Genomic DNA, 15,723 nt, shown 5'->3' on the forward strand with positions numbered 1-15,723 from the left:
TTTTCAATATTGCCATTTTTGTTGACTTGGAGAATCATATTTTCCAAATTTTAGAGTTTGGAAAATTGCTGGAAAAACATAATGTTAAACATATATTCCAGACATGTCTAGAAAAAGCAGATGTTATAATTAAAACTGGCTCCTGTTCTTTGAGGATTTAATTGCAGTCATGTTCATTAGTAGATCCTTTGAGTTTATCCTGATCTGTTATTACTGTTGTGTTAACCTGACATAAGAAGACTTATGTCCTTTGTTCATATGTTTTCATTAATTCACTTTCTGCTTTTGTAATTCACTGTCTTTCAGTTTGTAAAAAGTTAACAAAACAATTTTCTTTACACGGAATTTTATATTCAAAAATAGAACTGCATTGTATGCAATATAAAGAATGCTTTAATAAACATAACAAGTTCTTATTATAATTACTTGCTTATTGTTTTGGTTGGACTGGGTTGACGTTTCTCTTTCCAGTGATAGAAAAAGGAAGCATATGGTAAAATAAAGCTAGCCGAAAATTTAAAATAATGCTGTACACCCAGTCTCATAAATGTTGTAAGTTACATCTTTATGATCCTCAGTTTTCTAGTTTTTAGAAAACCTTTTTAAGTGTAGGTGTGACTTTCACCTCAAATTATTAATAAAAGTTAGTTTGAGTATTACTTCTTAATTTTAAGGAGAGTTGCACTGTCCAGTACTGCTCAGTAGCCACACATGTGGCCCTTGAGCACTTTAAATGTGGCAAGTGTGACTTGAGATGTGATATAAGTATAAAATGCACACCAGATTTTGAAAACTTAGTTTAAAAAAAAAAAATTAAAATTGTCTCGATTTTTTTACATTGATTATGCATTGAAAAGATGCTTTGGAAAAATTAGGTTAAATAAAATATATTAAAATTAATTTCACCTGTTTCCCTTTTTTAATATGACTACTAGAAAATTTTAAATTATTTGTGGTTTGTATTATATTTCAATTGGACAGTGTTATTCTAGAGAATTTCTTCTAAGAAATAAATTATGTGAATAAAAGTACTATTACTTCCAAGAAATAAATTATCGGAATTAAAGTAGACACATGAAAACCAAAAATCTAACAGAGTGTCTTAAAATCATGCACAAACACTTTGGTAGTATGAAGAATAAAGTTATTTGGTGGCCATTATTTGATAGACAGAAGTAAGATCTGTCTCAAAAATAAGTGTTTTCAAATATACTCACCATTAAAGAAGCAAAACTTATCAGTGATAATAATTTAAATAGAAAATTGTTTCATTACTGTTCTATCATAAGACATTGGAAGTTAAAAATCTCATACTTATTGAAAAACTGAGTTCAACCCCATACTGGATTTAAGAATTAAAACTTGAGTCAAAAATGTTTTCTAACTTACACTAAAGTCACAAGCAGTCTTGAACATTGTAATTCAATTCATTTTTCTCCAGTCCTTTTTATATGTTTGAAAATGCTTAGTTTTAGAGCTTACAGATTATTTTAATTGGTTTTATCTGTTTTATAGGTTAAGATCTAAATTGTACCTAGGATGCTTTCAATATAATCTTTTAAGTCCAAAAGTAATTATTTTAAAGGTTTTTGAATTGAGAAGTACTGTTATAATCCACTTCAGTCACTTAAATTCTTCACATGGGTGAACTAGAATGAAAACAATGAGTGTTTTAATGAACAGACCTAAGCTCTAATGTACACATCTTTATAAAGAGAATTGTAAGATACACAACACACACACACACACACACACATACACACAATATAATAGTGAAAGAGGCATAAACTTTATTTCGGCCTTTTAAAATCAGGTATCATAGTCATAAACTAGCTACATGATATGGTGGTGTAATATTAGAAAATGGAACTACTTAGCTGGTATGTAGTTTGCTCTTAATAAAGCAGTTTGTGATTTACATCATATGAGAGATGTCTAATACTCTTCCTATGTTATGAGCCAGTATTCATAGCAAGGAATTTGCAGTTTGAAAAATTAGAGTAAAAATCTGTTTAAGGTCCCACCTCTAATTTAGTGTTTCTTCTATGCTTTATCTTTTTATTCTTTTATTTTAGTAACTAGTAATTGAAATTAGGTAATGCAAATAATTCAATTAGTATGCTTTTATTTAGTCCATTTACATTTCTAGAGTTGTGAGCTTTCCATTTTATCTCATTTTGAGATGTTTTGGGAGTATCTTTAGGATGAGTACATCAATACTAATTGTAAATGTTATTAGCAATTTATACTTCCATAGAGTCAGATAAGTTGCTGTGGAATGTATTAGTATAAATTGAGGAAATTTACACATTAATGTATATTCTTAGCTTGCCAATGCTCATTTAGTGCTTTTAAAATAAACTATAAAGACATAGGCTATATTTATCATGTTCTATCACTATGAAAATATTTTCTAGCTAAATGTTTATAAAGTGCCTTATTGAAAGAAATGAAAGTTCTATTTTGTCATTACTAATTAAACATTTTAGTGGACTGCATAAAGCTCTGCGTTTTAGGTAACATTTTGTCATCGTAATTGAAGAATCTAGAATTTATTGATAATAGTGTTGAAGAAAAACATTTTTAAAAATCAAACTTCTTTATATGTTATATAAGAAAAGTTTCGTTCATAATTTTTCCGTAAGAAAGTTTGAACCTGACGCATAACAGAAGGCAAATTTGATAGAGTTACTGCCAAATTTGGGGAAGAATTTTTCTTTTAAATGTATTAATTCCTACTAAAGTTAAACTCAGCATTAATTATATTAAAACATCTAGTGTTAGTAGACCTAGAGACACATATGGGATATTGTAACATAAAACTATCAGTGTATTCTGGAATAGTTTGAAACACTTCAAACTAATAGGTGAAAATATGAAAGATAACATTTTTATTTTTAGTTCAAGTATGAATGCCTTTCTCTCCCCACCCCCAATAATTAACTTTAATCTAAAGCATTTCAGGATGATCTTGGAAAACTAAATAAGGAAAGAGTATTTGCTACTAGTTTCCTATTTCCCAGTGGCCTCTGATACCCTAACCCACTGAATTAGCATTTGCAAACAGGTGGCTGTTATATAAAAAAAAATAGACACAATGTCTTGTTTGGATAAATATTGTATTGGTTCAAGTAATTGATTAAATTAGGGTTTTCACTAGTAGAGGTAAGATAAAATTTATTCTTCCTCAGAGGCCTTTTCCTTGTGTAATTCTGCAGCCTAGTAAACTGAACATTAAAGTTCAGGGAGTGATATATTCACCTGCTTAGTGTTCGTCTCTAAAGTTGAGAGCCAGCTAACTGGATTTAAGATCAATGGCATTAATAGATGTGACAACTTGAGAGTGAAACTGAAAAATAAAGTAAATATAACTTGCAAGATTTGGCTAGTTTAAAAATAAAGATGTTAAATACTTTGCATTAGAGCTGTTTGAGGAAGTTTGCACAGGGAGCTATTTAGATAGAAAGCCCTGTAATTAATTCATTTTTACCAAGATATTTTTAAAACTTTAGTTTTTATGACCATAAAAGCACAATACAGGCTATTAGAAGTCTTCATTTGGATGTGGCGATATTGAAGAATCAGTTATATACCTTTCTGAGCTGAATCTGACTTTATTTTTAAACATCTAATATTTGAGTTGGTAAACATTCTTAGGAAATAAATCACTGGCTATTTAATTGTCCTAAATACCTAGATTTTTTGTTCACCAGAGAGCTTTTGTCAGACTTACATAAGTTTCATAATGGAAGCTACAGAAAATTTGTAAAATGTGGAATGTTCAAGTTAGGTATCTAAAAGTTTTAAATTAAAAGACATTATAGTCTTGATAGTAAATATTTTATTTTACTTAAAGTTATGGAACAAACTTTTTGATCTTAGAAATAAAAGAAAATTCACTGTCATTTTTCCATGTGCCTTTTAATCATATGCATATATTATTTTTCTCACACTATAATCATAGCAAAGTAGAAATTTATATTTTGCATTTTTCAATTTAGAATTATTAGATAAGACGCTTTATTCTATATCTTGCTCATTGGATCTGACAGTTTTTGGTAATACATTTTTATCAATCACTAAATGATATGTTTTGTCGAAAGTATTGTAGGGACCCACATTCAGGATTTACAAGAATCATTCATGGACAAACAGCTCTATTATCACAATCTTCTCTCACACTTTTATTTTCAGTACCTCAATTAGCCTCCTAAACAAGTCCTGACCAGAGATTTCCTTTTATGTGAAGCTGCCAAATTGAACATACTCTTGACTGCCATGGTCATTCGGGTGGCAAGGCTGTCTCTTCACACTTGACTCACTACAATATTGTTTGGTTAATAGATTCCAAAGTTCACTAACTCTTAGGCCATATATTAATATATTTTGAGGTGGTAGATACCAAAGGGAAACACTTTTTAAAAAATCAGCAATCTCACATAATTTGTGTTGCTGAGAATGAAATGTGGAACATTAATCTACTTATTAGATGTGGTCATTAAGGAAAATACATGAAAGCTTTGATGACTGTTACATGAGCAACCAATATAAATATGTTTTATTTGAAAAGAACACTATTAGAATATTGTTTTTGGACAAAATTTCAGAAATTTAATTCGGCAGATAGACTGAAAAAGACACCTGAGACATATAAAATTATTTAGAATTGTTTTAGATTTTGAGGCCGTGATGGTTGACTTTACAGTTAACTCTTGAAAGGTCAATGATGAATATGTGGTTAATTCTTAACTTTTGTCCATTTCCAGCTTACAAAACACTACACAGCAAAATAATGATCTGCTAGACTGCTAACCCGAGCATCCAGCTTCCACAATGCCTGTGCAGGCAGCTCAATGGACAGAATTTCTGTCCTGTCCAATCTGTTATAATGAATTTGATGAGAATGTGCACAAACCCATCAGTTTAGGTTGTTCACACACTGTTTGCAAGACCTGCTTGAATAAACTTCACCGAAAAGCTTGTCCTTTTGACCAGACTGCCATCAACACAGACATTGATGTGCTTCCTGTCAACTTCGCACTTCTCCAGTTAGTTGGAGCCCAGGTAAGCTTTCAAGATTTTACACATTTGGTATGTGTCATAATTACAGAACTTAGTTCATTAAGAGGTACAAAGTATGTTCACTGATATTCAAGACAAAAAATACTTGATGTCCCTGATTTTCATGATTGTATTCTGCAAAAGGTTTTCTTTAAATAATATCATAAATCCTTATGCAAAATCATAAATTTTGTCATGGTTATGTATTTGTGTTCAGTGCTGTGATCCAAATTTATATAAGTGATTTTGGTGGATAAGAAAAATTTTCGTATAAGTTTACATAAATATTTATTAGGTGATAAGGAAAAAAATGTTATTAAAGCTTTGGCCAGAAAGCAACCAAATAAAACCCTCAGATGCAGGTTTTTTGGCTTTCTTTTTAACTTCCGTTGACATTTAGGATAATATTTTAAATGAGAAAATAAGTTCTGTTTAGGGATGTATGTATCGAAAACCTTTTTCCAGAGTGTCAGTAACAAATTCTGCACAGTTTCTTATGCTCAGGTGCTATAAAATTACTACTACTTGTTTATAATCATTTTACTCAATCAGATGAAGACCGTAGATTTAAAGTAGTTTCCATTGGATGAGGGCCTGCTTTGTGTAGGTGTGATAAGTAAGCGTTCAGCATCTATTGCAGCTCTTCAGGTAGTTGTTATCTGCATTTTACAAGTGAAGAAGTTGAAATTCTGTACATCATACACTACATATTAAAGCAAGGAAGTGAGGATTTTTCTGATTAATCACGTCTTAGAAAATTCAGTGAATTAAAATGCCCCATTCCTTAGTATCTTGATTTTTGAAGTTTCCTTGTAAAGCTCAGCATTTCTTTTCATTGTTCATAATCCAGTTAGACACTTTGAAATCAAGATGTATTTATAGTCAGTAGTGTGTCATAATTTAATTAGCAGCATTATATCTTAATGATACATGAAATGATGGTGCCTCTTGCAAACAATGCCATCTTAGTAATACTAGCTACCATGTATTTAGCATCTGTTATAGGTAAGGTATTATGTCTTGTCTTTTATAAAATGTTCTCTCACTTGGTCTTTAAAATTGCCTGCAGGCTTATATGAAGTGACCCGTATTATCTTTTCAACCTCATCTACTACTCACTCTTTTTGTGTAAGCCACACTGGCCTCCTAGCCAGTTGTCAAATATGCCACACGTATTCCTATCTGAGGGCTTTGTAGTGACTGTTTTCTTTGCTTAGAATGCTCATTCCCTCTTCTCTTTCAAGTCTTTCTTAAAATGTCCTTATTTCCAAGGAAGTCTATCCTGACCACCTCCCTTAAAATTGCAACTCCTCTTCCGTACTCCCAGTTCTCCTTACTATAATGATCACCATCTGCTGTACTATATTTTTGTTTATTTTTTTAATGTATTGGCTGCCTTCTCTGTTCACTAGAATGTAAGCTCCCCAATGGCGAGAAATTTTGTGTTTTGCTCACTGGTAAATGCCTAGTGCCTGAAACTTCTTGGCATATGATAAACACTTCATAAATGTAAATATTTGTTGAATTAAATTGAATTTTCATAATAGCATAGTAAAATAGGGATTTTCCTCTTTATTTTACAGATAGGGAAACCATGACTTGGGGCAGTTAAATAATTTAATCAGGCTCACTCATAGTGGCAGAATCACAGTTCATACCCAAGTTTTGACCTTTCATTGAGAATACTGTCTCATGGTGCTTATATTCTAGCAAGGCAGGACAGGCCATAAACAATAGATGCTAAGTAAATTATACAGTAAGAAGGTGCTACATGCTAAAGGAAAAAAATCCTTTTCCATTTGCCTACTTTTTATTTTGAAATAGTTTTAGAAAAAATTGCAAAAAATAGTGTACAGAGAACCTGTATAACTTTCTGCAGCTTCCCCTAATGTTAACATCTTTCAGGATTATAGCATAGTTATCAACTCCCAAGAAATTAACATTGATGCAATATTGTTAACTACCTGCTTTTTTCCCCCTATTTATTAGTACACACAGCCCTTGCGATTAAGTATAATATTCTTGATTTTTGGAAAGCAGTTTGACTAAGTGTTTGGGTTTAATTTTATTTAAACTATCTTAGTGCATTGTCTCTGTATTATCATTATATACTCACCACAATTATTATTGAATATATAAATAACAGTTTGTGAGCTGGGTGAATGTATTTCTTCAATTTTTCTTTATTTTTAGGTACCAGACCATCAGTCAATAAAGTTAAGTAATCTAGGTGAGAACAAACACTATGAAGTTGCAAAGAAATGTGTTGAAGATTTGGCACTCTACTTAAAACCACTAAGTGGAGGTAAAGGTAAGTTTGTCAAAAGTGTTGTTTCTGGTAAGTAGGACTTGGTAATACATTTACTTTGAAGACTTGATATTGGTACTCTATTAAAATGTTTTCAGCTTTGGAAAATGAGTTTGCTTGGAGAGATCTTGGAAAACTTTTTGATTGAAGACATTTATTACATTTTTTCTGAAAATAATATTGTTATTAATTTAAGAATTCATTAGACATACAACATTGAGTAAATCAATAGTGTTGTAGCAGACTGTTAGTTTTAATAAGCCCTATTAAGATAAGTTTCATATGTTCATGTATTCATTCAGTCATTCATTGAGCACTTACAGTGGTATGGACCCTGCCTTCAGAGAACCCATGGTCTATTGGTGGAGACAGACATATAAGTACAATAAGTCATTTTAAGTGCTGGAACAGAAATGAAATTCAGTTTTATCTATCATTGTGTACCCAGTGGCTAGCACATCACAGATGTAATAAAAAGTTGTTGGAGAGTGAATCAATCAGGTATTTATTTAGTCCCTGCTCCACGCTTTTCACTCTTGGATATTTTGGACATAGTGATTTCCTTGAGAAACTTACTGTGCCCACCTCATTTATTCATTCGGTCGTTGAAAAGATATCTAAAGAACATGTATTAAGTACCAGGCACTATTTTGGTACGTGGTATACATGAGTAAATATGCATGCCTTCATAGCAGTTAGGTTTAGAAAAGGAAGAAAGTATAATAATAAATATAATAAAAAAGCAAGTTATATACTATGTTATAAATGATAATTGCTATGGAAAGAAAACAGTACATTAGATCAGAAATGTCAGGTGAGAGAAGAAGGGCCCGTTGTAATTTGAAATAAGATGATTAGTGTAGGTCTCATTAAGAAGGTAGCTTTTGAACTTGAGATGAAAGAGGTAAGGTAGTTAGCTAGGTAGATTCCTGGGAAAAGAGTTTCAGGCAGAGGTAAGGGCAAAGTCCCCAAAGAATGCTTGGTGTCTGCAAGGAACAGTGATAAAAGAGTGTGCCTGGAGCATTATCAGCAAGGGGGAAAGCAGTATGAGGTAGATGAAAAGAAACAGGTTAGTGATGTTTAGATTTACAGGCCATTTAAAAGACGAGCTTTTACTCTGAAACGAGTCACTCCAGAGTTTGAGCAGAGGAGTGACACAGTCTAACTTATTATAAAAGAATCATTCCAGCTACTCTGTTGAGAACTCAGTATAGAAGGACTAGGGTAGAAACAGTATCAGTTATTAATCAGATGGAACAAGATGATAGCAGTGGAGATAGAAGTGGACAGTCTGGATATAGTTTGAAGGTAGAGCCAAGAGGATTTCCTCAGTTATTGGATGTAGGATATGAGAGAAAGAGCAGAGTCAAGTATGACTCTTGGGTTTAGGGTCTGAGCACAAGAAAAAAGAGATTGTCATCAATTTAGGTAAGGAATGCTATAGGTAGTTTGAACTGTCAGATCTTTACTTGGATGCTACTGAGTGACCAGTGGATATATGTTAAGGAATGAGGTACTGAAGCTGTAATTTTGGGAGTGAATCACTGATGTATAATTATTGAAATGTAGATCTCAAGGCAGTAAGACTGGATAAGATCAACTAAATAGTGAGGGTAAATAGAGAAGAAAACAAAAACTGGGTACTAAGTTTCTTTAATATTAAGAAGACAAGAAGAAAAGATGAAATCAGCAAGTAAGACTGGGAAAAAAAGAAGGAAGAAAACTAAGAGAATGGGATGTTCCGGAAGCCAGGTAAAGAAAAGTGTTTAAAGAAGTTATGAGTGATCATCGGTGTTGGGTGCTATTGAAAAGTCAAGTAAGGGAAGGATTAAGAATTAACTATTGATTTAGCAAAGTAGAAGTAATTGTCATGACAGGAGCAGTTTTGGTCAAATAATAGTAACAAAAACTTGACTAGAATAGGTTTTAAAGATGGTGAAGCAAGGAACTTCAGATAGTGAATATAGACAACTTTAGAGCATTTGCTACAAAAGAGAAGAAATGGAGCAGAACTGGCAGAAGAGGGATGATTAAAAAAAATTTTAGATGGATGAAATAATAACTTGGCTTGTTCTGATTGTATGCTGATGGAAATGATCAAGTTGGAAGGGAAAAGTTGACGATAAGGGAGAGAGACGAGAATTGCTAGAGCAGCATCCTTGCGTTGGGAAAATGGAATAGAATCTTGCCATTAAGCAATGTTCTTAATGTCTTGTGTACAATAAACAAAACAAGAGCTGTTGTTATCATTATTATCGGATTAGATTTTTTCATTTATTCAACTTTAAATTTACCTGTAGCAGTTTTAGTCAAAATGGAGAATAGATTAAATAAACTCAAAGTACTCTTGAGAGACACATACAACCCAGAGAACAGTATACCTGTGTAAAATTTGAAGCAGCTAAAAATTAAATTATTATTACCACAGAACAGTAATAAAGACAGAGTACTTGTTTAAAAAATGAAAGTGCCTTACAGAGGACTCATTAGTAATTGTGGCTTAATAAATAGAGATAATAAAAATTGTCTTGCCTTTTTTAATTGAAAAAAATTTAGTTTTCATTGTTTCCTTTTTCCTAAAGGTGTAGCTAGTTTGAACCAGAGTGCACTGAGCCGTCCAATGCAAAGGAAACTGGTGACACTTGTAAACTGTCAACTGGTAGAGGAAGAAGGTCGTGTAAGAGCCATGAGAGCAGCCCGTTCCCTTGGAGAAAGAACTGTAACGGAACTAATATTACAACACCAGAACCCTCAGCAGTTGTCTGCCAACTTATGGGCTGCGGTCAGGGCTCGAGGATGCCAGTTTCTAGGGCCAGGTAAGATAGATCACTATCTTGCCTTTCTTATCAGCTGTCAGGATTAGAGGATACCAATTTCTAGAAGAGGTAAAACTCCTCAGACTCAAGTCATCTTTATTTACACATACAAATCTTGACATAAATCAGTTTTGTTTATCATAAGCTATACGTGTTTTAGAATAAGTTTCTCATTTAATCCTCCATGGCCTTCAAGAGAGGTGAGACAGATCCAATTTTACAAATTAGAAAACCGAGTTAGAGGCCTAAGGTTACTCAGGTGGTAAGTAAAGGAAACAAACTTTTTTAAAAATTGGAAAACAAATTAAAAAAAAAAAGAATCGGGATGATTTCTTTATGGTTACTACCATCTACATTCTGTTTAAAAAATCTTTACCAAGGTTATGACATACTGTCCTTTGTTGTCTTCTGGAGTGTTTATTGTTTAACCTTTCTGATTTAGAATTACAGTCCAAGTAGGATTTATTTTTGTGAAGAAACTTGTTTAGTGAGTATCATTAAGACAACTGACTAGGCATATTGAAAAAGATAAAATTGGATGAATTTCTTATACTCCAGCGCTACATAAATTCCAAATAGATCAGAAATACTTAAGATTAAAAAATAAAGTATACAAGAAATAAAAACAAATACAAGAGGGAATTCCTTTATAACCTTGGAGTAGGAAACACTTTTCTCTTTGACTCCAAATCCAGAAGCACTAGGGGAAAGAGTGATATTTGACTATATAATTTTTTTAAATGCATCACAAAAAAATTAGAAGCATAATAAATGACAAACTTGGGGAAATATTTGTATTAAATTACATGCAGAGCACTACTATAATTAATATTTAAGGTGCTTATAAAAACTCAAGAAAAATACAAACCACCCAGTTACAAATTTGTCAAAAGATGTAAACAGACAATTCATAGGGGAAAGTATTGTAAATGGCCCTCACACACATGAAAAGATACTCAGTCTTTCTCATATTAAGAGAAATATACCTTAAAATTATACTGAAATACCATTTCCCACTTATCAGATTGGCAGAATCCAAAAGTTTGACAGTATATTCTGTTGTCATGGCTGTGGGAAACACTTTTCGTCCAGTAATGGTGGGAATGCAAAGTGGTACAAACTTATAGAGGAATTTGGCAATATCTAGCAAAATTACCTATGCATTTACCTTTTGGCCCCAACAGTCCCACTTTGAGGAATCTGTCCCAAAGATACAGCAAAAAATACAGGATACACAAAGGTATAAAGCACTATTTGTAAGAGCAAACATCTGAAGCCACCTGAATGTCCGTGAATAAGAGACTAACTTAATGACCTGGTACATCTTTCCAATGTAATTCTATGTGCTTATTGAAAGAAATGAGGAAGATGTATATATTCTGTTCGCATGTGATCTCTAGATACATTAAGTTGAAGAAAAGCAAAGTGCGGAATAGTATGCTTATCGTGGTACCTTTTATCGAAGAACAGGAGAGAGATACAGCCATTATTATTTGTTTATATTTTCCAAAAGAAGCAATGGTAGGAAAAAATTCAAAATAATAAGCTTATGTAGAGAAGGGAGGAACCGAGATAGAGCAGACAAGGAGAGAAGCCACAGGCCTTATTGAAGTCATAAGCTTTTGTTTTATACTTTGCAACCATGTAAATGTTTTATGTAATTATAAAACAATTTTTAGTAAAAATTTTAAAAATTTAAATAAAATGAGTAAAACAAATCAATACCTAAAAAATAAAAATAAAACATGTTTATCATGATTGAATTCTTTCAGGTGGCTTTAGAACACACAGTATTTTGATTTTTATCTCTCTAGCAGGGGATACATAATAAATCCTAAATTGTGTTCAATCATCACTCTGTTGATAATTTTATTGGTATTCTATTTTGAAACTATTATGTAAACACACAGTAGAATAAAGCAAATAATTATGTTAATACCATTAGGAATCAAGATTTTCAGCATTTTAAAAAAAGAGATCCAAGTATGAAATCAAAGAATTTATGTAAAATTTCTATAGTCTTAAATTTGAATTGGCAATATAGACTTGTTTATATTATTTTATTATTTTCTAAAAAATACCTGTTCCCTGGGTCTGTCCACTGAAATGGCTTAGAAGCAATGGATAGTCATAGCACTTAGATTGTGGCCTTTAATAATACCATTTACCACTAAAAAATAAGCAGGGCTCTTCAGATTAAGCCTGATTCCACTTGAAGGGTAGAAAAATATAAGAAGAGCTTGAGAAGTCTTATGCTAGAAAGTAAAAAGCTATATTAAAAAAAAAAAACAACCCGGAATCTTGTCAAAAGAACATAGAATTGAATTTGAAGGGGCTCCCACTGAACATAAGTGGGGGACAATTTGAACATCAAAATGAATAATGATTTAATAGATTGAGACACAAAATATATAAAAATTCATGGTTTTGTAATAATAGTGCAGAAAAATTAATCAGTTATTGTTGGCAGTTCCTTGGGTGCCAACACATTCTAAAAATTGGAAAAGGCGCAGAAAAAAATCAAGCAGTTTTTTGCCTTGCCTTTTACAAACTATTTTCAACGACTCTTTCTTAGGATGTGGAGGGTAGGTTCTTTTAGTTAATAAACTTAGAAAAAAAATGTCAAAATTAGAAAAATCACAAATTTGCAACATCAAGTGAATTAGTTGGTCTGGGCGAGAATTATTAGTAGCTGTTAAAACCACTGGAAGAAAGGTTGCTGGGAAAATTTATAATAGATGCGTAAGGCCTCAAAACACTTATCAGTCTTAGTAAAGTGAGACAGCTGGGCCTTATGCATTTCCTGATGGTACTACAGGGAATAAGAAGTATGCTTGGGGAAGAAGAAAAAAACATTCTGAAACTAACTAAGCCTGTAGTTTACATGGAACAGATAAAGGAACATAGTTTAAAACAACAAAATTAGCCAAATCAAGAATGTGGTGAATTGTGGAGAAAGGTGATTGTTTCTTTAACAAATATACTGGATTTTCTTTTAAATGGAAGGATGGAGGGCCAGGGGGAACTGGCATAGTTTTTTGAGCCTGGAGACATGTTAACCAAAAGCAATGTATGGACTTAGATATTAAAGAAATGACTATAAAAAAAGTTTTTGAGACAATAATAAGAAATTCAACATGGACTGGATATTAGGTGATGTTGAGGAAATATATCACTTATTTTAGAGGGGGTAAAGGTGTTATAGTAAATTTGAAAAAATAATTCCTGTGTGTTAGAAATACTCTCTGAATTATTTAAGGATGAAATGCTATGTTGTCTTGGATTTACATTAGAACACTCCAGCCAAAACACTAGAAAAATGGGTAAGAAGTAAGATGAAGCCTTACTGGCAACAGCTGTGTTATGGGTGCATGTTAGCTCTACTTTTGCATATGTTTAAAATTTTCCGTAATACGAGTTCAACTGAAAAGTAATTTTTAAAATCCGCATTTATATATAATTTTAGAATGTTGCCTTTGTATATCTTATTTTTATTTACCTTACCTAAGGAGTACTAACCCAGGTATCAAACATCCTTGGTTGTTGAACTCAAAGAAAGGCAAACTAAATTAAAAAATGGGCCAAGCACTTGAATAGACATTTCTTCAGAGAAGATGTGTAGAAGGCTGAAAAGCACAGGAGATGCTCAGTGTCATTAGTAATTTAAAAAAGGCACATTGAAATCACAATGAAATACCACTTTACACCCATAGGTTCACCATAATTTAAACAATGAAAAATAAAGTATTGGTGAGGATGTGGAGAACTAGGGAGTGTAAAATGGTGCAGCCTCTGTAGAAAACAATTTGACAGTTCAAAAAGTTAAAACACAATTACCGTATGACTCAGCAGCTCCACCCTTAGGTCTGTATCCTCAAAGAGTTGAAAACAGGCACTTAAACTAATAATTGTATATGAGTGTTTATAGCAGCATTATTTAAAATACTCAAAAGGTGGAAACCTTCCACATGTTCACTAACTTAGGATAAACAAAATGGGGTATATCCATAAATAGAATATTATTCAGCCAGAAGTTGTGAAAACTGATAATACTGCAGTGTGGATGAACTTGGAAAATACTATATTAAGTGAAAGAAGCCAGACAAATGTTTACACATTCGATGATTCCATTTATGTGAAGCATCCACAAAAGTAAATCAGTAGAGCTACCCATCAGGCTAGTGGGTTGCCAGAGGGTATGAGAAGTAACTGCTAAATTGCTATGTAGTTCCTTTGAGGTGATGAAAATGTCTTAGAACTAGATAGATTTAGTTGATGGAGTTAGTTGATGGTTGTACAACATTGTGAATTGTATACTTTAAGATGGTTAACTTTATGTTATGTGAATTTTACCTTAATTTTAAAGAAGTCTTTGGTTCTAGTTACATTTTGCTACTAACTAGTTGTTGACCTTAGCCTAGTGGTTTAACTTCTGGGCTGTGCCTCTCTTAAAAAAGGGGAGGTTTTATTCTTCATCTGGATTCCACATGATCTCTGTGCTCTAAAGTTCCATTTTAATTGAAAACCAATATATTTTTAAATTTTAATTTTGAAATAATTTCAAATTCACCAAAAAATTGCAAGAATAATAAAGAGAATTCCTGAATACTCTTTATCCATATTTACCAGATTTTAATAATTTGCTGTATTTGTTATATAATTCCCTCCTCTCTTGTTTGAACCTCTTGAGAATAGGATTGCATATTTCATGCCCCTTTACTCAATAATACGTAAGTGTGTTTCCTAAAAACAAGGATACTACTGTCTTAGATAACAACATTACATTCATCAAATACAGAAAATTTAACATTGCTACAACCCTGCAATCTACAATTTACATTTTAGTTTTGTAAATTATTCCAAAAATGTCTTTTATGGTATTTATTTTCTTTTTCTTTTTCTTTTTTTTTTTTGGAAGAAAATAAATGCCATAAATGACGTTTTTGTTCTAATCCAAGATTGCTTATTGTATTTATTTATATATAAAAGAGATTTTTATAAGTTCCAATTTAAGATTACTTATTGTATTTATTTGTCATGTCTCTTAGTATTCTTTATTTTGAAACCATTCCTCAGCCTTACATTGTCTAATGTTTGTATTCTTGACGAATACAGGCTAGTTATTTTATAGACTGTTCTTAATTTGGTTTGTCCGATGTTCACTCATGATTAGGGTCAGATTATAGTATACATCCCTGGCTTGAAAACAACATAAATCCATAGGTACTGCATCCAGAAGTAATACCACTTAAAAATTATATACAAAATAGTTCTGACAGGCAAGTAACAGTTTCATGCATTAACAAAATTGCCATTTACCATAAGACTGCTGTGTATCCTTTAAGACTGTTGTGTATCCTTTATGTGTTACTTGTCAGAGTTAGCTATATGTCTTTTATAAATGAGGACTTTTTTTCACTTTAACACTGTCATTAATTAGTTAATTATTAAGTACCTGCAGAAGATATATTTAAGTTCTGTTGACTTGTGTTCTGATTGGTTGTTTAGTAGGAAGTATGTTTTGTTTGATTATAGTAG

At 32.1% G+C, this 15,723-nt stretch overlaps 1 protein-coding gene across 1 annotated transcript in view; it reads left to right on the forward strand.

The window, feature by feature from the left end:
* The first annotated feature begins 947 nt into the window (after window positions 1-947).
* Window positions 948-15,723, forward strand: part of RC3H2 (ring finger and CCCH-type domains 2) — a 38,917-nt gene continuing 24,141 nt past the window's right edge. Inside the window, 3 exon segments of the mRNA XM_016137456.2 lie at window positions 948-5,064; window positions 7,255-7,372; window positions 9,952-10,185. Coding sequence (XP_015992942.2) covers window positions 4,834-5,064; window positions 7,255-7,372; window positions 9,952-10,185 — 583 coding nt within the window. The 5' untranslated portion in view covers window positions 948-4,833.

The sequence above is a fragment of the Rousettus aegyptiacus genome, unplaced genomic scaffold (assembly GCF_014176215.1).
Source record: "Rousettus aegyptiacus isolate mRouAeg1 unplaced genomic scaffold, mRouAeg1.p scaffold_m13_p_3, whole genome shotgun sequence".
NCBI lineage: Eukaryota > Metazoa > Chordata > Mammalia > Chiroptera > Pteropodidae > Rousettus > Rousettus aegyptiacus.